This window comes from Labrus mixtus, chromosome 8, assembly GCF_963584025.1.
Source record: "Labrus mixtus chromosome 8, fLabMix1.1, whole genome shotgun sequence".
Classification (NCBI taxonomy): domain Eukaryota; kingdom Metazoa; phylum Chordata; class Actinopteri; order Labriformes; family Labridae; genus Labrus; species Labrus mixtus.
Genome location: NC_083619.1, coordinates 20,465,119 through 20,491,565, shown reverse-complemented (window position 1 = coordinate 20,491,565; position 26,447 = coordinate 20,465,119). Strand labels below are relative to the sequence as shown.

Here is a 26,447-nt window from a genome sequence, read left to right as displayed (position 1 = left end):
CTGAGATGACATCACTGCTTGCAAAGCATATTTTCTTAAGACTGAAGAGGCTTGTTTTGAAAGACAGGGTGACAAGAGTTTAGAAAATCTGATGCATTTGAAAGTAGGACTACTTTTCTTCCTTGTTCATTAATAAACTGCCCGGTCAATGAAATGTCAGGAAATGGTGGTAGACAAGGTGACATCTTAAAAGGCTTTAAAAGTAACTTTAAAAAAAAAAAAAAGAAGACAGAAAAACAGCTAATTAACATAAAAAAGTCTAAAAAAAAGAACTAAATGTGATTATTAAAAGGGTTGTAAATTAATTTTCTGTGAATTAACTGAACTAGAATCTACTAATCACTGCAGCTCTGCATGGATGATAGGGGTACTGGATGCATAACAAAACAGGGAAATATTTCCTCAAGTGTGGATAGTACAGTATGGATGTATCATCATATAAGGGTTAGGTGACTGACAATGTGACCAAAATTACACCAAACTGAAAGTGTGTTTATTTAGATTGTTCGTAAGATTTACAGTGACTGATAAGCATGACTGTTAAAAGAAAGCAGGAGGGCATATTTTATTAGAGAATACTACTTACACATGTACAGGAAAATATAAGAGGTTTCCCTTTATCCACCGGGACGCCAAGATCAACACAAAACGAAAGTTCCTCACAGGAGCTAGAAATGAGAAGATAGAAATGAGCTAAGCTGCTCTGTGCAACACATCGATTCAGACATTGATCAAGTTTATCTTTGTGAAAACCGTTTCAATATGTCTCTCTTATAACTTTCAAACAGCTAATAAAGTTTCCAATTTCTGCACGGGGGACTTCATTAATCAGATTAATATGTAACTTTTTACATTTATAAATAAGTTTTTTTATCGCCCATTAATAAGCGAACGCTTAACTGATGTGAAAAAGTAGATGTATTTGTGTTGCCTGTATAAAATTTTTCCCCAGGTCGTATTTTCCGCGAAAGCTCCAGGAAGTGACATTTTATGCACGTTCTCAACGTCCTCCTCACTCCGCTCTGCTTACAGAGATCAACAGTACGAACTCATCTTCACCTGCACAGCCAGAGGTCGTCTTCCACACATTTGTGGTTGTAACGTATACTTAACCTCCTCCGATTAATGTTGGTTGATTATGGTTATAATGTAGCTGTTGATTATAAGGGTACATTTACTGTGAGATGAGTGTGATAGAGACGTTTTGCAGAGGGCACAGTTAAGAGATGTTTTTGTTCATCACATCTTAAATCCAAGGTGACAGGTTGATGGCTGCTCAAATCCCCAGAACACTGAAGCACTTTCCGCCTATATTAAGACAGGCTACATTGTCGTTTTTATTTTTATTTTTTTTTGCTCTTTCTGTTCTCTTTACCAACTTTTCCTGGACTGTTTTTTGACATTTTATGTTCTTTTAACTTTGTTATTGCGCTTTCCCGGCCAGCTCTCTCTCGAAAAGATTTAAATCTCAGGGGACTTGAATAAACGGTTCTATATATTGTTTGACTTTATCCACCATAGTTTTATGATCCCATTGTTTCTTTTTTGTTATCTGATGTTCTTTATATGTTTCCTTTTCTCTTATCTGTGAAACACCTTGTTGAAAATGACTACTATAAATAACGTTTATTCCAATAACACCAGGCTGGGGTTTGTTTTAGAGGCGCTTCAAAGTTATATTTTCTGCCCCCTAAAACATAAAGTCCAGTGTGACATCAGAAATAATGATTACCGGCATCATAAAAATAGAAAATAAAAGTACACATTTTAATTTTATAAAGAGTACTATTATGGTCAAATTTAAAGATGAACTTTTGCAGTGGAATGCATCGGTGTACAAGGGCTTCAAATGAAGCAGTGTTCATCTCTTTGACTTCTGTGAAAGTACCGCTCAAGTGGGAGGCAGGTTCATATCCCTAGGTGTTATGGGGAATTGTTGATGCTGTGTTTGGAAAAAGTTTTTTTTTCTTCTGATTTACATAGCTGATGGTACATTTCAAAATACATAGCCATAAAAAAATATTGTGCCTCCCTTGCGCTTTGAATACATGGCACGTAAATCCTTTCTTAAATATCATTAAAGCTATTTTTGACTTCATAATCAGGCACAGATACAGAATAAATAAAAACTAATTAGAATGAAGGTTACATTCAAGCTGAGCCTGAACACAGATGAGAGAACCATGACAACAACAAAACACTTGGAAAAGAAAGAAGAAATTTTCTTGTCAGCCTCGACATTTCTGTGTAGCTATTTGTGAGTCTACATGTTTTTGAATATGATGAGATTAAAAAACCTTAATGATGAATGAGCCAATCTCTGTAAGTCTCAACTCTGTTGGAGCAACCTCAATACCAGCTGACACAACACAGGAGCAGCATAGATAAGCATCTTTATTTGGATACATACAATGTTTTACAGTTCAGACTTAAATAACTTGCAGTTTTGTACATTATCACAGACATAAAGTGTTCAATCACCAACACATCACTGAGCAGCGGGCACGACACGAAGCAACACGGTCAAATCAAAACACATCAAGGATCAGCTGGGGGAGAAGGTGGAAGGAGGAACCTACACTGGTTGAGTTTTAAGTCATCACACAAAATTAACAGCCGATTATTTAAACGGCGAGGACCAATATACAGATAGTAAACACTCATCCACGCAGTGACACACAAACACTAATGCACGGTAACAGTTCAGCTTCGAGCCGCCACGGCTGGAGCTTGCTGCTGATCAGTGGACTGGAGCTGTCTCCCCAGGTACTCCCTGTGACAGAAAGAAGAAAAACATTACACCTCAACGCACACAAACACACAATATACTGGATTTAAAAAAAAAAAATTTAATTCCAACTCCTCTATTTAATGTCCTGTTAATTTATAGCAATTTTTAACATTCTTTGCTGAAAGGTAGATGAGGAGTTGAGTCTGTATGTTCTTTCTAAAGCTTGAGCGAATTAGCTTAGCATAAAGACAAGCAACAGGAAAAAAAAATAGTCCAGCAATTTTCCTTCAACATTACTTCCTTTAGCTCTAAAGAATAGATTTTTTGTGCAGAGAAGGGCTGCGACCGAGGATTAAATCTACTATAGATTCATCTAAAGACTGCTTTCGTGTTTGATATTTGATATGCCAAATTGAAATTGATTTTTCATTAAAAAGTCTTTTTGACTTTTTGGCAGACTACTCTTGCATGAGTGTTATGGATTTCTTTGCTTGGGAACAAGACAAATCTGCACGCCCATATGCTGTCTGTTCTGGCAGATGCGTCTTGCCGCCCTCTTGTTCAGACTCATATCCATCCGGCCTGATTCAGTTCCTGTCAATCACAAACGTTTCCTTCATATTGAGCGGGTTTAAGTACTCTTGAGGCCTTTTGTTTAAACAATCAACACGACAGCCTCTGATGTGCAACATCAATATTGCATCAGTAGTAAACAAACCGGATGTAAAATTGTAAGCGACGGCGTACAATGCGTGGAATATGTTTAATAAGCTGCCTTGCCACGCAGCCTACAGCTACACGCGGGCTTAGTTGCTCTTAATGGTCGTAGCTTCCCGGACTCCCTTGTTGATTGAAAAGGTTCCAGGTTGGCGATGAGAGGCCAAAGATTTTCTTGGTAAATTGTTGATGAGGCACTGCAGCTTTTGCGAGGTTCGACACAGGACACGTACATCAGAAATCTGTGACTCATGGGTGAGGTGGTATGCTAGCATTTTCCCATTATTTCCATTCCTAATGCTAAGCTAAGCTACAGTTTGACAAGTCTTTCCTCAAATTGTAGGGAGAAACAAAGTGTCATAAATCATCTGTTCTAAGTATCCAAATGCCAAAATAATGCATCAATCTTAAAATGAGTATTAAAATACATATCATTTCCCTCCAGCTGATTACTGTGCAGCTCACTAGATCTTTTAATTTAGTATGTATGTGTTCTCGTTTCATCTGACTTCCACTTAAGGGGGATTTAATGTTCTCCTCCCTGTTATCTTGATCCCCAGACATGGTGTCAGTCCCAGAGTTGAATTATAAAGTCATTATTTCGAAAGGTCACACACACCTCCGGGTTTCTTTTGGGCGGTAACATTTACAGATGTGTTACCATGACACTCAACTTACTGCCACTAAAAATATCAAATGCCTCTCAAAAACCTAACCATGGAAAGGCTGGCATAGAGCTTCTGAACGAGGAAATCATATTCACCTCAAAAACTCACGAACAATGAGTGCTGATAGACACGATTTGTGTTAACCTTTTTGCAGAACAACAAAGCTGCTAGGATACCTTAGTGATTTTTTTAACATAAGAGTTAATCACAGCAGTGAGTTAACACAGGGGTCACTGGGGGCAGCAAAATAATCCCTCTGGTTTAGAGATTTTACTCTTTGGCATGTTAGCATTTTTGTCTCAGGTATTTCCTCCTTCAAAGAACATTGCTCATCTTCAAGCAAAGCCTCCATGCTCTCTCATTATTAACTACTAACCCCGTCTTGATCCACACTAAAAAGATTTCAAAGCAGATAAAGCTGGTGTCCACTGTGCTTTGAGGGCAAATAGTCTGCCATCTACTCCTGTGGATTTCAGTCATTCAATACAGTTAATTAAAGAGGGAGGGTCATTTTTGTTTCTGATGGTAATGAAAAGCCTGCAAACCTTAACAAAGAGTCTCATCAGGGTTGTTCAAAATGGAAAAAGCTGCTAAAAGTAACGATGAGTAATAACGATTTATAGCCAGAAGAACCAATAAAACTGTTCGTCTTTAACATTTGAAACCAAACAAGTCGAGCATGATATACTCTCGTTTCAGAAGCTGCACAAACTAAGAACAGAAATATTAATCGAAGCTATCTGGAGGATGGCAGTGGAGATGAGCAGTAAACTCTATTTATTTAAATAAGCAGTAAAATAGAATGAGAACTGTGGAGGGGAACCTGAGTTAATGAGTGTTTGTTCCGGGGCGCTGGTGGCGCAGTGGTTAGTGCGTGCGCCCCATGTATGGAGGCCGCAGTCTTCCAAGCGGGCGGCCTGGGTTAAAATCCAGCCTGTGGCTCCCTTCCCGCATGTCATTCCCCTCTCTCCACTGTCCTATCTCTCCTTTAAAAGGCACAAAAAGCCCAAAAAAAAAAAAAAAAAGAGTGTTTGTTCCCCCTAAATTCTCAGCAAGGTCTCAACCTTGCACTTTTTCCAATCCCTCCCTCCCCGCTCTTTCAGAGGAGTTCAGTGTGATCTTGAACTGACATTTGGGTATTCTTATGGGCATAAAAGCCAGGCTTGTGTTTAAACTGCAGTTTAAAGCTATATAATGAAACCATAGATTTCAGTTGAAAGGACCGTGTCTCGGGGCCAGAACAGCACAAGGACAGAGCGACTCTTAGCGGCTGATTGGATTTAAACATAACAAACCATCAATACGGAGCCAAGTAGCACAATTAACAACTTATTGAAGAAAAAAGGCTTTTCAAAGTAGACCAAAGGGTACAAGGATATAGAACGCTTTCACACATTCATCTGTGCTGTTGTCATGACAGCGGGGGCTGCCAGTAAGAAGGCATGAGAGGTCCTTGAGAGTGACAAGGGAAGCAACTGAAGGGGGAAGCTGTTACTTTGAAAATAAATGATCTTCAATAAGAACTGAAGACACCTCAGGTTCAGAATTTATCAATAAACTATGAAACCAACGTTCTCAGTCTTACATTTCTGTTCTCATGAAGGCAATGAGTGGAGGCGGCAAATAATCCAATGTGTGACGTAAATACCAAAAGACGAAACCCCCATCCTCATATTAGATCCCTGTCAAAATGAACAAACCTGCAAAAGCAGCCTGCGCATTTCAGAGACGACAAAAATGTTTCTGCAATTTCATCCGTCTCCATCCCACCCTTTGTCTTTATTTTCTTTCTTTTTAAACTTTGACACAAAAACAAATCAATGGTTGCAATGGTCTTTGGGCACGGCTGAAGGACGGCACATCGTCATGTGACGCTGACCTCATCTCATGGTCAGCGTCCTATTTCAGAAAGCAGGCTCAACAAACTCCGAGCTGAATCCCAACCAAGTTTCTGATTCCAGAACAGCTGTTTTGGAGTTAGTTCCATCAACTCTGAGTAGGTTCACTCCGGGTTTAACACGTGCACCAAGACTATAAAAAGCCAACATTAATGTAGCCCCGATACTACGATTCACCATGACAACAGGTGACAAAAAGAGGTCCGTGTAATGAACCACTCATGCTGACATCAATAAGTATGAACATGTTTTTAGAAAAAAGCAACACTGCTGCAGCTGTTCAACCAGTTACTGATTTTAATTTATCACAGAAAATAAAGCAACACATGTGAAACCGTTCAAAAAAGTGTTGTGGGTTGAAGCAGCAGCAGGACTGTTTTAAATGCACAGACAGGCACATCTGAATAGAGGCTTCCTTCAAAGAGAACCTCATCAATTCTTTTAGGAAAGGATCATAGATCAGTAAAGATGATGGTTTGGTGAGTACGGAGTAGATCAAATGAATCCCCGATGTCGATGAAAGAAGGGACTGAAAATAGAGCCTGACCGACTTGGTATTTTTTGTGCGGACAATGGTAACGATTTCTTAGATCTATGTTTGATCTGTAGAGATAGAAATAGATATATACATTTATTGCACGGCTCCCCCCATTGCAATTATCAAACACTTGTGGAAAAGATTTATAACGTGGACAAGCTGGAAAGTGGTGTCAGAATTAAAGCCTTGACACAATAAAAGTATTTATCTGAAATAAAAGAAACATAGTCGCTAAGGTTTTCAAGACTACTGGAAGAAGTATTTTGACACCTAGGTTAAAATAATTCTTCCAACAAAAGAAAATCAACGACAATGCAGGTTTCAAAGTTAAGGTACTCGTTATGCAGTAAAATCCCCTCCATGACTCATATTTACATAAAAACCCCGCTCGACACTCTGCAGAGTGATAATAGTCACTGGATATGCTAATATTGGCCGATATTTTTGGCTGGCCGATTAATCGGTTGGGCTCTAATTAAAAGCATCCAGAATCCCCAAAGCAGTGTTTTGGTAATGTGACAAGGAAGCACATAACACCACCAGTGTAATACTAAAGGTTTCCAAAGATGAACCGTCAGGGCATAGAGGAGAGAGAGACTTCATCACATAAAGAGCAAAGACCTGTGATAAGTGATCCATGACATCACATGCTTCCACACTGATGTGAGAGGAGTCCTGCTGAGAGTGAGCTTGAGAAAAGCTGGTGGGGATGAAAACATCCTAGGTTGAGAAATGGGAACATGTTTAGAGCTGGTAACCATCGTCCCCTGCTTTTCATTTTTCTCAGTCACTAACGCCAGACAGAAAACCTTTTTGTGCCAGTGAATATATTAACTTCTGCCCCCACTTGAGCAAACATACATTTTATAAACAACATTATGGTCACATAAAAGGAAAACAGCAGCAGAGTAGGATATAAAACACAATATCTCCATACTACACTGTTGGTCAGGGAGCAGAGTATGTTTCGGATAAAAGCAGCGAAACAAATACATTTTCATGTTTGTTTGTTAATCTCTGTGTTTCTCAGAAGCCAGCAGAGAAAAAAAAACACACACACAAAGATGAGGAGTAACTAGACTGGGCTTTGTGAAAATCTGTTCGGGCAAGGTTTGCCATAACATTAAAGCTTAGTGAAGGGAAATATAAAAGTGTGGTGGTGTCATGTTACTAATGAGGAGTTGGAAATGGATTTTAGATAAGATACTGATAAATATTTGGGTTTTCATGTTTTTTGTTGTTTATCTTTCTTTGTTTTTTTTTCCACAGATACACTTAATAACAACAATTTGGTATAAGGACCCTTGATTTGATGAAGGACTCTTCTTTTTTTCCAAGACCTGTGACCAAGACATGTTGGGGTCACGATGTTTTACAGTTGGGGTAAAAAGCTGTCATTGCTCTCTTGTGGTCACGTGTAGAAACCCCTTCAACTGGAACAGCAGCTTACTGCCAATACTGCAAATATTAGCTAATAAAAAAACCTGCTTGATTTTAAATTAAGGACATGGTTACAATGCACTTAAAATCAGAGTTTGCTCAATTTAAATGGGGACAATAATAATAAAAAATAAACCCTTGAACCTATTTAAATTAACTAAAATTTTTGGAAGTTTTCAAGCTATCAAATCATTTATTAGTAAAGCCCTACTTTAATGTTTTTGGTGTTATATCATCAAAGAGAAGACTGTCTGCTGCCTGAGAGAACTAATGACACATTGCAGAAAATCGAAAATGCTTACAAAAGTGACATTGGAGAAAAATGTAGAAATCTCTAAATCTGGGATCAAAATGTTCAAATGTTAGAATCCTCTGACAGGAGTTGTTTTACCACTGTACTTCGTAGCAGGTCATTTGGGGCGACTACAGTCTGAATTTAAGTAACATCTCCGTTTTCATGTTGGGGCAAATTCTATTTATACCTTTTTATATCAGTGCCCAGAATCAACTGACCTGATATACTACCCAGCACAACTCGACCCAACTTCAACTTCTCCCAAGCAGAAGTCTAATCAGACAAAATAAATGAAAAATACCTTCGACGTGTGTGCAGGGTCTTTTCATCATTTGTATGCAAATGTGAAGGATTTGCATACGATGCTTGGTTCCAATGTGACTGTAACATCTAATGTACAATGTGACTCTAACATCTCGAGACAACAACTTTGTGTTGACTTGTTTTATTATATGGAGCAGAATGCAAAGCATGAATGCGTCCACAAATGTGTTCATACCAGTTATGGACCATGAGCTTCTGCACAGCCAGCAGGGCATTGTAGCGGACAAGCTGGTCCTCGTGGTGCATATGATTCATCACAAGCTGTTTTCCACCCAGCTGCTCGATCACTCTGAAATGAGAGGAATACAAGGAATAATGGTAGAAAGCTTTTATCCAGACATGGAACAGGTACTTTTTTCACATTGAAGGATATTCAGTTGTTCAGCTGGTAATTGCATCCAGCCTGACCGAAATGTTCTAAACATGTGATAAAGGACCATCGGCCCTGTAAGAGAAAGGAAAGCTTTGCAGGGGAAAACAGAACTGCATAATGATGCAGGTGATAATATAGTAAATGGTGTGACCAGAGGAAATGAAATTAGGTGAAATACAGGCACTCTGCCCTGTTACATATTCACTCTGGTAAACCAAGCACCAAGACAACGCTGAAATGCAAAAATAACTTCCACTAGAGACTGGCTTCCGAAGTGAGCCAATCCATATAAATATTAACAACCATATTGTTGTTATAGTTTGGTACAAAAATAGTTGGACTCTATAGCATTTTCCTCCACACATGACATTTATTAAACTCACCAGTTTAATAATGACCAGTCTAATGTTTATGCATTGTAAAGGGCGTGGCTGCATTGAGTGACATGTGAGTTGTTGCATGTTCATTGAGTGTTCGTCGCTGACTTTTCTTATTTGACATCCCCCAAAAATAACTATTTAGTATCTCAAAAAAGAGATAACAACAGCTGAAATCACCCTCAATGATTTCTGGAGAATAAATAAAGGTTGAATGAAATGCCTCCTCAAGGCTTCAAAACGTTAGTCCTCAAACCAATAGGTGTCATCATCATAATTACCCACTTAAAGCAAGAAATGGAGCATTTCAACCTGAAGGCTTGACTTCTTGGAAAAAACGATCAATAGGGAGACAAGAAAAAACATAATTGAAGTGTCAGTCACACAGTGTCTTCAGGATAACAACTGTTAGGGCTGAACCTTAACAATACACGGAGTAGAGAGACACATGCTGCTAGCGTCCTCAGAGGATATATGAAGTAAAAAAAAAGGTTCATCCACCTCTGACTCCTGACAGAAACAGACAACCACATTCTTATTTCCTAGGGGTTTTTGTGCTGCTAAGGAACAGGCCTTTCAGTGTTACAAGATATGAACAAATATGGCAGACAACGATCTCTTTTTGGGCTCTGGCTACTTTAAGTATTAGTGTTTTCTCATTTGAAAAAATTTCAGCTTTTTAAGGAAATTGGGCTAAGTGTTTTTATTTTAAAACTGTCATTAAATCGACTTTTAGTTTAAAAGGCCTGATTCGTTTGTATCTCATAATATGTAGCAGCAGACAGTTGCAGCAGATTTGTTAATATTGCAACTCTAACATACCTCTGTTTCAGCAATATTTCAGCCATGCAGTTTTTCTAAAGCTGTGGGCTGTAAGCACGTAAACTTTGTACAGGGATAACTACTTTCTTTTACCAGCACAGTTCATGCAATGAAGACGTTTTGTTTATTGCTTTTACTAAGTGAGTCTCGATATTGATGGGGGAAGGGGGGTTCTCGTAACCATAGCAGCTAACTGATACCTGCCCGCATGAGAGAGAGAGAAACAGAGAGAGCGAGAGAGAGAGAAAGAGAGAGAGAGAAAGACAGAGAGATAGAGAGAGAGAAAGACAGAGAGAGAGAAACAGAGAGAGCGAGAGAGAGAGAAAGAGACAGAGAGATAGAGAGACAGAGAGATAGAGAGCGAGATGCTGAGCTGCTGATTGATCAATCCTAGCTTCAAGCACGATTTTCTTTTCTACTGTTGACTGCTGACTCCCAACTTGTGGACCTCTGTGACACTGATGCTGGGTACAGACTTCGTCCTGAGACCCATAAACAAAGTGCTAATCGAAACCGTACCATACTTTTAAACAACATCATTAGCAGTACTAATGGCTAACATGGTCCAACGCTGCCAGTTGAAAAAAGAACAGAAAAGAGTCCAAGCTCAACAAAAACATTAGCATGGATACTTTGAAAAATAAGTTTCATTAAATTCATAAAAATTTCAGTCTGTGAATGTCCTGAAATTCTTCTTCTTTATCAACCTCATTTTAAAAAGCTTCATCAGCGAGTATCACATCCCTTATCGTCACACTACATCGCAAAGGCTCAAGCTCTTTGACAAGCCACGTTAGACTGCAATTAGCAGATGGGGAAACTGTGGCAATGAAGGGATATTCATGCTCAGCAACTAAAGTCATAGACTGTGGAAGACTGTGGGTTTGAGTTCAGCAGCAAAATGTGTGCTTGTAACATTACCATTGACAGAAGGCAGTTTAAATTAACGGATCAATATAATTCACTCAGTTTACAACAAATAACGAGCACAAATGTAAATTAAAAAGTGACCACTGACACTATCAAGTCTGATCTCGGTCCCTTGTTTTGCCAGGAGTAAGCCTGTTTTCTAAAAGTCATACTTCCTTATAATGCGACAGTGGGCAGCAGAAATACTGGTGTTACAAACTTAGAAATAGTTTCTGTCAACATAGTTTGTTCTGTTACTCAGCTGACCTCCTGCTGTTCTCTCCGCTCCTAATGAGCTGATGTATAGGTTTCTTCACATGTGGTAGCAGCATGTCATTGTATTATTAGTTTACATTTGATCATTTATCTCTTCCCCTCATTATTGTTTCGTTCTCTTTCCATTATTATTCTCATTAGTATTACTTTTTTTTTTTTTTTTTCCTGAAAAGCCTTCTGTGGACAAGTGTTGAGAATTAGCATGTGTGCTGAACACTCAAACAATGCACCTGGTCTGCCCAATGCAACTGTAATGTTCATGAAAATGTGTCTATGTTTGCTTTTTACATGAATGTCTCTTGATGCGACCACAACGGGGCATCAACATAAAAGGCTCCAAACATTTTATGGAGACCACGCCTTACCTTTTGCCACGTGGGTAATGTCGCACATACTCTCCGATGTCGTGAGCTGCCACTGCAATGACTTGAGGATCATCAGACACCTCCAACAGCCTCGTCAAAATCCTGTTAAAGAAAGGGCAGACAAAAAGGTGAGCATAAAATCAATAGATGAGCAGAGACTGTTTTCCTAGGCTTATCAAAGAGTTGAATGTAGAGATGCATTGATCTTTCTGGAAGCCTTTGTAAATGTCACTCTTAAACAGGTGTAAAACTTTAAAATCTAAACCCAAGGACATGAGACGAGGTATTCTGTAAAAACGTGTCACCCTGGGGTTCAACTCAGACGGCGCGTGAGTGAGAATTTTGTGAAGAGACTAATAAAAAAAGGAGGGTAATTTAAGCTGCAATGTTGCCTGAGCTGTTCATAGAGACAAACAAGTGAAGAGAGACAATGAGATGGGGAGACTAGGATTTCTCCTGAATGGTAATAGGCCCAACAAGAGTATGTAACAGGAACAATAAAGAACTCAGACACAAATTGATGTTTTATCTCTTGTGATCCAATTCCTTGGATTGGACACACTGGCACTTCAAAACAGTTTTAAGAGGATGTGCAATTATGAAACAAGATGATGCGAGTAAGAACCTTTTCAGAAGCTGTTTCGAGTGTTGTTTTTTTGTATACACACTGATGAAGCACTAGAGACTATTTCAGCTTGAAGTGTATGCCTTTGAGTGTATTAAAAACAAACCAGTTACAAAAACAAGACAAAGACAGCAAAAATGGCATCCTTAAGACATGGAATTGCAATGCAGGAGTTTGTTTTGATGGACTATATTCACCATCAAAAGGGATTAGACTCCCTTTCAAAGTACAATGTCAAAGATGTCTTAACTCAGACCTTAGTAGAGAAATGAAAACCTTTCAGTTTTAATCTGATGGCTGAATTTGTTTTTCATTATCTAAAATGACATTTTTTCCAAATTTGTGAGAGAGAAACTCCAAAAAGAACACTCTTGGAAGTGTAAGATCCACAAAGAACTAATACATGTATTTGAGGAAGATTTTACTTTTAATTTAATCAACTTTTCGTTGTATTCTTACATTCATCTACAAGTGCTAAAAGTAAATACTTATTGGAATCAGTGAGCATAGCTGCCAGAAAGGAAATAACTAAACAGGCTTAAGCCAGCCTCCCTTCATACCAAAGACTGGTATGATATAATTTATGAACTCTATGAAAAAGCATTTTTCTTCATGAGTATCTGAACATGTTGTACCTTTAACAGAATTTCTCTTTATCTAGTATGAACAGACAAAGTAAACCGATTGTCTCTCTACTGCGTGTGCATCATCTTACTTGAGGAGCTCGTAGTTCTTCTCATTTAGGCGGACAGCGTTCTCACGCCAAAACTTCTCAGACTTGTGCACGGGACTCCATTCCAGACGGCCGGACTTGAGTTCAGAGCTGTACTCATCAAATGAGCTGGTGTGGGGGAAAAAAATAGAAAACTGAAGAGTGTTTTTTTCTGCTAGTGAAAGGACAGTCTAAGGATCAAAGAGAAAATCTTAAAAGGTAACCTATAATCATTATTTTTAATTTAAAAAATCAATGCCTTCATAAAAAACTGGGTTCATGTACAACACGGAATAATCATTAATTCTTTGAGAGCCTGGTTCAGAAAATAACATACAGTTTTTACACTGTCCGCTCTGTTGTTTGAAAATAACTGTAAACTAAACAGGACCGCATGTTATTCATGAAAAGAAAAGTCCACTGTACCTCAGATCTTGCACGCTCTCTCCGAGCCTCTCCAGCAGGAACTTAATGTCCTCTGTGATGTCCTCGTCATCGTACTTCTGCTGCTCGAGGTTCTCGAGTTGCTTCAGCACCTTACACTGAATCATGGCCAGAGCGTACTCCTGACGAGTCTCCCTCTCTGCCGACTTCTCCAGGAGATTCTGTCAAAGAGAAAATCAGTTTGAGAAACAGGTGAGGTACAAGAAATTACTCATCTCATATGCGAGCAGTTTGTTTTAGAAATGAGAAGTGAAAACTGGGACTGACATTTCAAAACAGAAAGCTGGTAATTGATACAAATCATTAGTGTAGCAACCGATTCAGGCTAAGTCATGAAACATGAGGGTTGTTTTTGCATGGTTACAGTAAATAATCGTATTAAAAAACGTATTACTGGAAAGAGGATTGAGCTGGCCTCATTGTTTGATATTTGAAATGGCAATTTCTCTTATTAAACTTTTCTCATCCTTGAGAGAAGAAGTTGGGTCGTCTCTTACAGCATCCAGTCAATGATGGAGAAACAGTTGAAGACTCATAGCTCTTATTACGTATTAGTCAACAAGTTCTTCAGCTTTATAAATATACTGTGGTAGACAGTTCTACCATCATTTCCTATTCCTAATATGAAAAAACCATCATCAAGGTTATGAACTTCTTTTCAAGGTAAAATTACACCTCTTTAATCAGGATTCATTTTAGATGTTGTGAGGGACATGTGCAGGGGATGAATACTGAGCTGTGCTGCAAAGAGAACACAGTGCCTCCTACGACATAATCACTGAGCGGGCAGAGTCTAAAGGAGCGTCTTGTTGTTTAAGTTTTATGAGGTAAAGGACAAAAGATGGTTGGACAAAGAGAGCAATGGTATATGCGTTTTATATAATATATGAGAATGTTGTATTGTTATTATAACAACAGATCTGTACAGTCCTACTTTTTTGCTACCCTTCTGTTGGGGTCCAGAGGGTGGAGTTAGACACACTGCAGTCCAGTTATTGGTCGAAAGAATCGTCACTTCCCATGCAACAGCAGTTGTAAGGCACAAACACAAAATGCGCCATGTTTTAATATTACCGTGGAGTTAATTTGGCTATTGCCATCCGGCTTACACCCTGGCGTCTACCAAGTAAGGGGCGGTTGGCTGTGGAAACACAAGCAAGATCAGGGTTTACTGAACCGAACTGTACTGAACCAAACCGGACCGCTTGTAGGTAACAGGGCATTATTCTGCAGCCCAACCCTTTTGATACAGTTCCACAAACTCTTGGTGACATTTTGAAGTGGAAAAAAATAAAGTAGGACAAAGAGCAGTAGGACTCAAATAAAAGGAACCCTCTACAATCACTGATTGGACACTTAAGCCACACTGTTGGCAGAGTAATTGGTGACTACAAAAATCTAGCACAATGCGGAGATGTTTGCTTGACATCCTTATTGGCCAGGTCACAGAACATTTTCTAAGTGAATATGTTTTTCAAAAAAGGAAACTACTTTTACTAGGTAAAACTCATCATGAACACATCAGTGCTGCCTTAGAGGATGTGTTCAAGGACTTCCAGATGGTTGGGATAATGTAAATCACACTTCATGTCCCATGTGGTGAGCACGATCATTTGCGTAATGAGGACATTTGGGAAAATAGCATCATGCAAAACAATGTGGAATATGTCTGTAAATGACTGTACCCCTGCTGTTTTGGTATCATCTGCATAGATTTGTGTCTGCTCATGTCATTAAACTGCTTTTAACTATTCTACATATAGTACAATAGTCACTATTGGAGGAAGCCTCTAAATAAGGCTAAAAGACTACCAATCAAAACTAGCCTTTCAGCAAGATTATCTGATATGTCCATGCAATCCCTGTTTCATCAAATTGTTCATCACACCCTGAAGAGAGCTGTCAGGTTTCAACACAACACTTCTCCTCTTCTACATGTGGGACACTGTTTTTCTAGCTCGCCTCACTGTATGACAAACACACCCGCTTCAAGGTAACTTCAACGACTCTGGGGAAAACCCACTCAATGACGAGACGTTTCAGGGTCTCCCTTCACCGCCCGCCACTGCTTTTAATTAGCTGCGATGTACTGTAACAGTAAAACTGAGCTACAAACTTGACTAACCAATTAAAAAGCCAAGCACCTTTCTTTCATGGGTGCATCCAAAAACATCTGATGTGACAGCTCTGCTGATGTGAGTGGCAATGAGAAGGCATTTGGGGTGGAACGCCATCCATTAAGGCAAACAAAAACGAACGTATTTTTAAAATCTGGGGTGTTATATTTAACAAAAGACATGAGAAGATTTTTGTCTGAGTTTAAGGAAGGAAAAGAATCAAGGAAACTGTCTGACTGAGGAGTATGAGCAACCTAAAAGTCAGGTTTGGAAATCAGTTAACTTTCCTTCTTTCACGTATGAGCTCATGTTTCAATCATGTAATCAATGCCATTCACCTCAGCATTGAGCTCAGAGCAACGTCTGTCGCTGGTCTGCTGTCAGGTTGGACAGAGCCAGAATTTAAAGAAAGCTTTTCATTTCATTCAGACTTCTTTTACTGTGTAATGTATTAACTTGGCGTTGATATTTTGTTAATTACATTTTGTTAATCCAGAAGATGACCACGCATTAAGATATGGCAAAGGAGCCTCTCTACCTTTAAGAGCAGGTTTAAAATCTTTGCATATAGTTAGGGCTGGCTCTGGTATGGATCAGCTCCTAGTTATGCTGCTGTAGGCTTAGACGGCCTTGGGACCTGGCACACTGGGCTCCTGTCTCTCCCTCTCTCTCTTTATGCATTTATGTCATTACTGTAGGCCTTACTATAAGGTAACGAACCATTTATCTTCCTGGGATTTGCTGAGCTCCCTTGTCTCACAGGTTCTTCTGGATCGTTGGTGGTTAGGCCTGTCCAATGGCTATTGACCCCCCTACTGACTCTCAATGCTACAAATACTACATTTTTACCAATTTTAAATGTTGTAACGTCTCTGTTTTTCTGCATCTCCCTCTTTGCAATCAACCCCAACACAGTTACGGCAGATGGCTGTTCAACATGAATCTGCTTCTGTTCGAGGTTTCTGCTCATTTAAAGGCAGTTTTTTTCTTGCCACTGTAACTTTGCTTAATATTGCTTTGTGCTGTGCTCGTGTTGGATTAAAGTTTGGTCTTTGTAACATAATATCACAAGGTCTTGACCTGCTCTTTTTGTAAAGTCTCTTAAAATAACATTTGTTTTGAATTGGTGCTATACAAATAAAGATTGATTGAAAACTAAGAAAAGATGATCTTGCTGCTAATCTTCATAGTGTCTAAACTTCCCAGTCTTAAACAGGCTTACTGCACTGCTCCATGGATTTGGTGTTTTTATTCTTTTACATAATCAAGACAGCAAAAAGGACTTCATTATTAACATAAAACGGGAATTTTATTAATGACACTATTGGGCCTTCAATACCTGGAACTGAGAAATAATTGTAATACTCTTCTGAACATTATCAGTCCTCTGAGGACCTGGGAGCTTTTACATTTATTTATTTATTTATTTATTTTTAAATGTTCCAGAGCTGCGTTGGAGTCATGTCAGACTTAGTCAGCTCCTTAAATCAAATAAGCACCACAGCATGGAGGAATACACAGGCACTCTGCCATTAATTTAACTTTTTCTGGACACAGAATTGGGAAATCTATTACCTGGCATCAACTCAAAGCAACAGAGCAAGTCCGAAACACAGCTCTTAAAACTTCATTAAATATTCAATGGATGTTTTGGGCAATCATAGCAAGGGGTGGAAAGGGCAGCACAATCATAAATCGTGTTCATGTATCTTTTATGTGTTTGGATATTTTATGGACTGCTCCATCTGCTGTTTAAGAGTTTCCATTCCAGTTTAATGTTGTTGTGTTACACTATACCGCCTGATTGAAAGGAAGATTTAGTGCTTTGCAGCATTTTGAAAAGGTGCTGGCATAATGTTATGACTTGCAAACTTTTGCAACCAGTTACAAAAAGTATTTTATAGATCTACGTTTTGACAAAAACAAAACAGGCCTCTGGAACATGTGGTCCGAAACTTTATCAAAACACAATGACCCTTCATGATGAATACTTTACTGGTGACAGATCTAATCAATTACTTTTGCAACCAAAGTGCACCTGTTACCACTTCTGCCTGAATCCAGATTTCAGGTAAGAATATTTTATATAATTTGGCATTTCTGAGACATACAGAACGATTGAGAAATTCTACACATACCCTGAAGGCAGCCAGAATAATACGAGTGACCTTCTCCTTGACAGACTCCTGCAGGATGTCGGATAGGGCGGGCACCACGTTGTAGCGTCTCAACTGCTCACAGAGCTGAGGACTGAAGGCCAGGAGCCAGACACAGAAGATCATCTGGTACTGGAGCTGGAAGCCACACTTGTTGCTGAGCACAGCCGTGATGCTAAAGAAGAAAATTAAAAAAACAAAAAAAATGGAAAGCATAAGAACAAGTTCAGTGGTTGGAAAACATGACCCACATCTCTATCTACCACTTTTTTTTTTTTTTACTAACAGAGAGGCTTTCACATCTGTGTGTCTGCATGCTGCTCATCCATTATCTTTTATTTCATTTACAGCCATCATCTTTAGATGAGTACTAATGACAGCAGCGGGACAGCGTGTCCTCCATTAACAGAAATAGCTGGTAAGTGCAAGGATGTGGAGCTTGTAGATGTGCAGTTATATTGAGTCAAATGAAGCAGGAAGTTATGTTTACAATGCTATAAACAGAAAAATAGATGGGACCAAGTAAGAGATAGTATGAATCATTAATCATTTCTAAAACACATCATTTTGACAGATAACGCAGAAATGATTGAGCCTTCTCAAAGTTTTTTTTCCCACTATCTATCTTCACTGACAGTCTTACACTGTTCCCCCTTATCACCTCTACTCAGAAATACAGTGGCAGTCTATAATGTATCAATGAAGTCAAAAGTGAGAATTTGGAATTTGGACGTTCTTCCCATTGCTAAAAAGATCATTATTATACATTAACATCTAGTAGGGGTTTTTGATCGATGTTCAGCTTTTCTTTTAAGATTAATTTTCAGGTTTCATGCATTACAGATTTCACTATTTAGAGAAGCTAAACTTACGGAGCCCCTGACATCCAAATAAGTAAGAAAAAAAAATCCAGCCGTACAATTTAATATCTTGTGCGCACAACATATATATATATATATTTTTACTTTTTGTGACTTTAGGGGCTCTGTATAAACTTCATTGTTTAAGTTTACATAAATTGACGACTTTGAAGATTTAATAGTTTTTAAATGTTTGGAAATTCACTGGCATCAAACTAAAAGATCAATGTGTTAATTCAGAGCCATAAAGACAGTTCAGACTTTTTACCTTGAGTCCCAGCACCCTTTATAAAGTCAGGTTAATTTGCTTCCACCAGTGGCCTCACTAGAGGAAGCATTAACAGATACATGAGGTGCTCCACTCCTTCAGTAATTGGCTCTTTAAAGAACATTTTATTTAGCCTGTTCCTAGCCATGGGTCTGACAGAATAGTCCCTCATTTTATTTTATTTTTTTCATTATTCCTCCTTGCTCTCTCTAGATGATTTTTTAATGATGAGGAATGATGACATAAGTGGGGCGAGCTTGAGACACTTACTTTTTCATTTGCTGTAAGTTAAGTTGATGGCTGCAATTTTGACAAGTCATTTCAAGCCGACATTAAAAATGTACTCCATTCATTAAATTACATTTTTTTTTTTTTTTAAATTCCTTTTTCTTGCTTCATGGCTTTACTGTCTTTTTATTTCGATTTGAACTGTTTTGATTTGGGTTTCCAACAAGAAAGACAAAGATCTCAATATAAACATTATAAACAAATTGGCATGACCTTCACTCATAGTAGGACAAGAAAAATCAAAACTAGACAAAACATTAAAAAGATATATATAAAACGAGAATAGAACAAATAAAAATTAAAGGGGAGTGCGGGGGGAACTGCCTTAGGTTGTTATGGACAAATTATTTCTTAGAAGCCTTTTTCAGATTGTGTTTCTGCAACAGCACCGTAACTAAGCTCAGCCGTCATCACTTCTTTGTACATTCATAATAATAATGGTGTGATACTTCTCAGTCTGGGAATTCACATTGGGTTATGGCATTGATGAAGCAGGGGCGTGTTGTTAAGGCATTAAATAAACATCTATATGTAAAACAGAAACTGTGGTAAAATATGGATGAATGTGGTCCTATTGGGTAATTCTCGAAAACCATGTTTCAAAGACCAGTTCAAGTGCTTTTTTGGACATCAATACATCTAATAACAGTAGTAACACTGTTTAAAGGGAGGCAGTACTCACCAGTTGACTCCATCAGCCTCCACCCAGGCAAACCTATACTCGTTAACCCTCAGCATCAGCTGAAGGCACCCGGCGACACACTGGACGTACTGAGAGCTCTGCGGAGGACAGAGGCAAACATTTACTCAAACAGCAGTGTGAGCTTTCTGCTCAGGAAAACAAACAAAGCGTTAGAAGGCGAAGTACAATTAGTGCAGTTCTGAAACACCCAGTTGACAAGCAGATACAGCACAAAGAAGAAGGCCAGTCCAAAACTTGCATTACTGTCACTGATCAAAACCTGAGGCATTGCACATGCAACCTATTGTATTCAACTGTACGTCAACACATGCCAGATCACAGACCCAGTGGTACAATACAGTGCAATAGCAGGGGAAAGTGTCCCACCACACCTGAGCAGAATAAGGTTAATTGAGATTAGAGTGGAAAAAAGCTAAGAGGAGAAAATAGATCACATTAATCGGTTAATTCAAAGAGAGATTTGAAGAGAGGCGGAGAAGTCCAGCATAAAGATCAGGCAGCAGTGACGACAGAAGAGCAGAAGAGTGGGGGTTACCTGGTTGAAAATGCAGAGGAAAAGACCATGTTTGGTTATTAGATGGCCCTCATGTAAACAGTATTCGGAGCACACTTTTCAGAATCATTAGGCTATGCTTGAGAGAGTATGGGGTCTAAAATGGTAGGATGCTACTGCGCTAATAATATTCCAATTTCCCCTTGTTATCCTAATGCACACAAAAAGCTGTGTTTGTCATGCGCTTTCAGCATTAAGGAGAAGTGGCTTACAGCATGCAATATCCACTTTTACAATTAAAACCAACCAGTGGCAGCAAACACCATGCTGTCTAAAGGGAGATTTCTTCTAGTGTTCTAAAAGAGTCAGGTCTCTGAAAATCTGCAAAATATTAATGAGTGCAAGAACAGGATGGGAGAGATAGAGAGGGGGAAGAAAAGATGTGAAAGTCCAGTGACATCTGACAGGTGCCACCCCACTGTTTCTTTCTTCTGAAGCTCCGGAGGACTGCAGATGCACTTCACTCATACTCACTTCACTGGGGGAAATAGTTCCTGCTCCTGAGCCTGATTCTGGACCTGTACCATGTAGGTTCTAATGAGAGATAAACAAAAGAAACAGGTGCACAATTGTTCACAATCCAACTCTTGCTGCTTTCAGTTACAGTGGCACTGGAGGAAATTGTTCACCCAGTAAGCCTAAACCCGAATTCAGGGACAATGGATGGTCCCTTATTGGCTGTTCAGGAGAGAAGCAGAATTGTCAAGATGACGTTATTGTTTAAAAGACATATTTTGCCAAGAGGCAAAATCTGGCTTTTGGAAGTGCTGGCTACCCCTGCACTGTCCTCTTAATATTGCAGACACAGAAAAGAAACTGTGAATCAATATTGAGCTGTTTTATCATCTGCCCACTCTTCACCACATACATCTGCCAAGGCACAGCAACATCGCGGCTTTCATCAGAACATCTCAAGGTCTGACAAGGCGGCTCCAACTCAATATGAATAGACTGAGGTACAATGTATTCCCTCAGTTTTCACCCTGACCTAAAACACTAGAGTGTAGATAAGGGAAAATGTATCAACATGGGGAAGGGAAAGGTCGAAGGAAAAATTAACCAGAGTAACTAAAAGATACATTTTCTACAATATAATGAATGTACTAACACAGACACAAAACTTTCCATTCTGGAATAACATCCCTCATAAATAAGATGTGCATTTTCAAGTGGGCATAAACACCAGACTTCCCAATAATGAGCATGCAAAATTCATCATGGTGCTTACGACTTTATTAAGATTAAATCTGTTGATTTTGGTGACCCGCCTTAACCCTTTGTCATTTGTCGTGGGGGACAAATAACATCTGCTGTTATCGTCACTTTGCCGAAGACATTGACGTCGTGTGATAAACATACATAAGGGACCTTTTTAGTCCTGAAAGTATTGAAATATGTAATTGAAACCTCATTTGTAATCGACTCAACTCAACTTCAACTTTATCCGTCCCAGAAGGGCGATCGGTTTCGCAGCAAGGCACCGCAGGACAGAAATGGAGATTTCTACACAGGTAGAGTTTTCAACATCACAAAATATAAAGTAAAACTCTGATTGACATACCTGGGAACTGAGCTGACTTTTGATCCAGTTGAAGTAGTAGTTCAAATCACTTCCTTCCATAAGTTCACGGCCCCAGGCAGCCAGCTTGGCGATGATCCTTGCCGCCTAATGAAGAAAAGCAAACAACTTAAATTCTGAACATTCAAAACTGACAGCACCTTTACCATGAACTGTGTTGTAAGGTCACAGTAAAGCATGTGGAACACTGCTTCCTGCCAGTAGAGGATTTGTACTGTAGAAATGTGTCAAGAATCTCATTTAAAATTGAGTGTCAGCCAGTGAGACACTTCGACTGATTCAAAGTACAGTGTCACAGACCTCGGGTCTCATTTTGCCCACCTGCTGGATGCCAACTGGCTGGTATTTTGAATTAAGCTGCTGGTGTCCTATCATAGTAATCAGTTTGTCATGGGGTGGTGGTGGTTGTTACAATGTTACAATGTTACAATTCACTTAGCAGACGCTTTTATCCAAAGCGACGTACATCAGAGAGTAAGTACAACACTAATCCAGTCATACACCGCCACTGAAACAGCGGGAGCAATGCGGGGTTAAGTGTCTTGCCCAAGGACACATCGGACATGTTGCTCAGCTGGGGATTGAACCCTCGACCTTCCAGTTGAGAGGCGACGACTCTACCAACTGAGCGACAGCCGCCCGGTTGGTTGCAGGTAAAAAAATAATTACGGTAATTGCTTGTTTTTGATGAAAAAGGTTAAAGGTTGTTTTTTGAGGAATTATTGATGCCCTGTAATGATTGCTGTGAGAATCTGAATAACACAAACATTTCCCTGAATTAAATTCTTACACAAAGGAGCTAGTTATACGCACAACACGTGCAGGGCAGTGCAAAAACAGCAGACCCAGGAGGAAGATAGTAGAGTATAAGAATTTACACTACTGACGTATCAATGTGTCTTTACTCACCATGTGGACGGTAAAAAGGTCCTGACGATTCAGCATGGGAAGGAAGTAGGACCAGGCGGTGTTCTTGGTCTTTTTGGCAAAGTCAAAGAAGATGTTGACCCGCTGATGGTTCTCCTGAGTAATGGTAAAATGAAGATTACAGATAAGATATTGGATAGTGAATGTTGAATCATAATAAAATATAATTATGATTAAATAATTTCAGCAACATCAGTTTGGCCTACTGAAGTTTCATTATTGTTAATACATTCATTGTTCATGGTATCTCTATGTTTTGAAGCACAATAAGATAAACTGAAGAAGAATAAGTAGAGAAACAAAGGCTCATTGTAGGTCTACTTTTTTAATTGATTGAGAAATTCAACAACCTGTTTTTAATAGTAATAATTATTAGGCTGGCCCTCTAAGCACAAATAAGAACTAGTATTTCCTCAGTAAGAAAACAATTATAATAATTAAAAAAAAAATAGAAAACTTAAAACATTAGCATGGTGGGGGTAAATAGATGTTTGTTTTTTATTGGAACTGATTTTCCCAAGGAAAGAGGTTGAAGAAAATAGAGATTTTAGATTTGGGGCCTAAACAAATTGAACAAAATGGACTTGTGTTTTCTGACCATAGTCCTGCTGCCATTTCAAATTGTCTCTATATATGTGCATGCATGTCCTATTTGTCCACAGTCAGTGGTTCTGTTTGCGTACCTGCAGAGTGTCATCAATCAGAGTCAGGATGTACTGGACGGTCTGCTCCTTGGAGATGTGAGCCATCAGGTTCAGAAAGGTCTTGGCACACTGCGCATAAACAAAAATAGGAATAGACAGACTCAGAAAGACATACAGTAGCGCCTATTGACAAATTGAACAAACTGCCTTTGCTTTTATTCGGTGTGTGGCCCCTCTAAAAACAGTCTGTAGACTAAGTCAGATCAGCAAAATGCAAGATGGGGTGTCCAAAATTGCCAGGAATGAATTTAACAAGGACAAGTTATTCTGAGTAACAGGACAGCAAAACAACGTGAGTGGCAGCATAAGGCTGGGCATGTTAGTACTGGGGGTGAAACATGAGGGTTATCGTCTACACCAGGGGTTCCCAAACTTTTCAGGTCATGACCCCCAAAATAAGGGTGACAGAATCTGGGGACCCCCCACTGTTCTTTAAGGTGGTTTGTTAGGTATATAACGTAGCGACAGCCACGCACACACTAATAAACCTATCCAAAAACTAGGAACACAAAATAATAAAACAGCCTAAAAACAATAAAAATGTACACATTAATTTCACTTAATGATACTGTCTTATATATGACATGAGACTACTTTTTGTATATTTACAAACATGGGTAAAAATATATACTTATGCACTCTTAAATAATTTTTTTATGGAAGTCATCTCGCGACCCCCCTCTTGGTCGCTGGTGACCCCCCTGGGGGTCCCGACCCCCACTTTGGGAACCACTGGTCTACACAGTATAGTGAGACAGTTTATTTCAGGTAAAATTGTAAAAATATGCAACGTTAAAAGGAGAGTTAAAATTATATTTCATATCAATTCCTTCAGTTATTTTTACTTTAGCAGAATGTATACACTTCCAGGTATTCAACTTAGTATCACCTTTGGAAATAAAGGCACCACAAGATGATAATGTAGTTCTGTAATGGCTGCAACGCCCTTATTAATTTGAGTTGATATTAAGATGTCTACAAGAAAATGTCTGTCTGTCTGTTTATTTTGAAAGCTGTGAACCAAAACAGAAAAACATCCAGGGAGAATTTTTCAATTCCAATCACATGGAACTGAAAAATATATGAGTATATTTACATCAAAATTACTGTATTTTCTTTTTCTGTAAAACATTTCAAATGTCTGATGACTCATCCTGCATTAAGGGCCGTTTACACATTTTTCCACCAATAAAAAAAGCTTTGCTAAAGCTAACGACCCACTCAAATTCATCCCAACGTTATATCCCGCCTTCTGGCTTGTGATTGGTTCTATACCTTCTGGGTTTGAAATACGTCACTCTCCTTTCATGGGGATTTTAAGGAGAATTGCAACTAGATAAGTTTGAGAACTTTAGCTAAACAAGCGTGAATGCACATAAAACACAATGTTATACCTGATGTCCTTCATGGGTCAGAATGACTTGTTTCTCCTCAGAGTTTGCCACCTCAAATTTCTTGATGAATTCACAGTCCTCTGCAGAGATCATCTGACTCCTACAAGAGAATGTCAACAAACACATTTTAATCTGATTAATTTGCTGCCTAAATTCTTTACTTTGATCAGCGGCAAACCCAAAAGTGATTTCATAATGTTGTTTCTCATTGCAGCATCTGAAGCAGATCAGAGTTTAATGAAGGATTCTTGATTCTCCTATCCACACGATTGAATGCAATGATTATGAGTCTGTTCAGATAAATAAAGACATGTAATGATTCATCATTCACGAGTTCTTCCAAACATATCCTGCATGCATGCATGCTGTCAAGCTCCCTCCTTTGGGCTTGCCCTTGTCACTAACAGGGTGATTCTAATTACAAGAGCAGTCTGCACAACAATGGCATATAACCTGAAAATGCCACATGTTGCAGTTAAGACAAGACACACCATCAATGGTCCATGGGTCTGGACAGCTACAAAAACAACAGGCTTGTTGTAAATATATGCTGAAATCAAACGAAATATCAAGGAATCGGATGCAATTTCGGAAGCTATATACTGCAGTGACTCATCAGTCAGATCACAGCATTAAAAGACACATGCACAAGAGGAAGTTTCACTCCAGACAGTGAATCACAGCACAGGAAGTGTGGAGTGAGCGGAGCTGCTTTTAAGTTGGCTGACAGGTCTTCAGTTATTACACTGAAGCATTCAAAACGATTCATGTCCTGTAACCACAGCCTAACTCCGGGGTGGGCAACTGGTGGCCCCCATCAACCCTCAACGTGGCCCTAAGGTCAATTTTGACATATCAATTAATTGGAAACATGAAGAAAAGATGACAAAATCTGCCATGAAATAGTGAAAACCAGAAATATGTCCATAATAATATTTGATCACTGGTATATGTTGAGTTAAATTTGAGACATAATTGACTGTAATCGTTTTTGTATTCTACAATTTGGCCCCCTGGCAGTGAGAATTAAATGAATGTGGCCCTTGCTGTGACAAAAGTTGCCCATCCCTGGCCTAACTCCACTGATTCCTAATGAAAATGCACAACATACTTAAATGATGCCCTGCATGATATGTGACGTTACTTACTGCAGGTAGGACTGCCAGTTGACCAGGTTGGCCCGCACCTCAGCTGCCTTTGCAGCGATGATGTTGGTGGGGACTGCAGCGTCCACAGCCCCGCGGATATCCATCTTATGTGTTAAATATATGTATTATAATATGTGCAATCAACTCCACCTGGAGGGAAAGAACATAATTAACATCAGTTCAGAGAGTCAACATCAGAGGCTACAGGATTGGGGCCTAATTTGGTGTGTTGACTA

The 26,447-nt window shown here is 39.1% G+C and overlaps 1 protein-coding gene and 1 long non-coding RNA gene across 3 annotated transcripts; both read right to left on the bottom strand.

Moving 5' to 3' along the window:
- Positions 1 to 2,376: 2,376 nt before the first annotated feature.
- Positions 2,377 to 26,361, bottom strand: atp6v1h (ATPase H+ transporting V1 subunit H). 2 transcript variants are annotated; one of them, XM_061045022.1, is made up of 13 exons: positions 26,212 to 26,361; positions 25,064 to 25,163; positions 23,649 to 23,738; positions 22,948 to 23,061; positions 22,021 to 22,125; positions 20,934 to 20,993; positions 19,886 to 19,983; positions 17,770 to 17,962; positions 13,497 to 13,675; positions 13,074 to 13,199; positions 11,734 to 11,835; positions 8,787 to 8,900; positions 2,377 to 2,773 (listed from the first exon to the last, which is right to left on the bottom strand). In XM_061045022.1, the coding sequence occupies exons 1-13, from the start codon at positions 26,313 to 26,315 to the stop codon at positions 2,704 to 2,706; spliced, it is 1,455 nt and encodes a 484-aa protein (XP_060901005.1). In that variant the 5' UTR covers positions 26,316 to 26,361; the 3' UTR covers positions 2,377 to 2,703. The 2 variants fall into 2 exon arrangements, with proteins under 2 accessions (XP_060901005.1, XP_060901006.1); XM_061045023.1 differs by lacking the exon at positions 20,934 to 20,993.
- On the bottom strand, positions 2,849 to 3,949 carry LOC132979323 (uncharacterized). The gene is made up of 2 exons (XR_009674043.1): positions 3,530 to 3,949; positions 2,849 to 3,016 (listed from the first exon to the last, which is right to left on the bottom strand). It is a non-coding gene; the product is annotated as an uncharacterized LOC132979323 (long non-coding RNA).
- Positions 26,362 to 26,447: the final 86 nt, after the last annotated feature.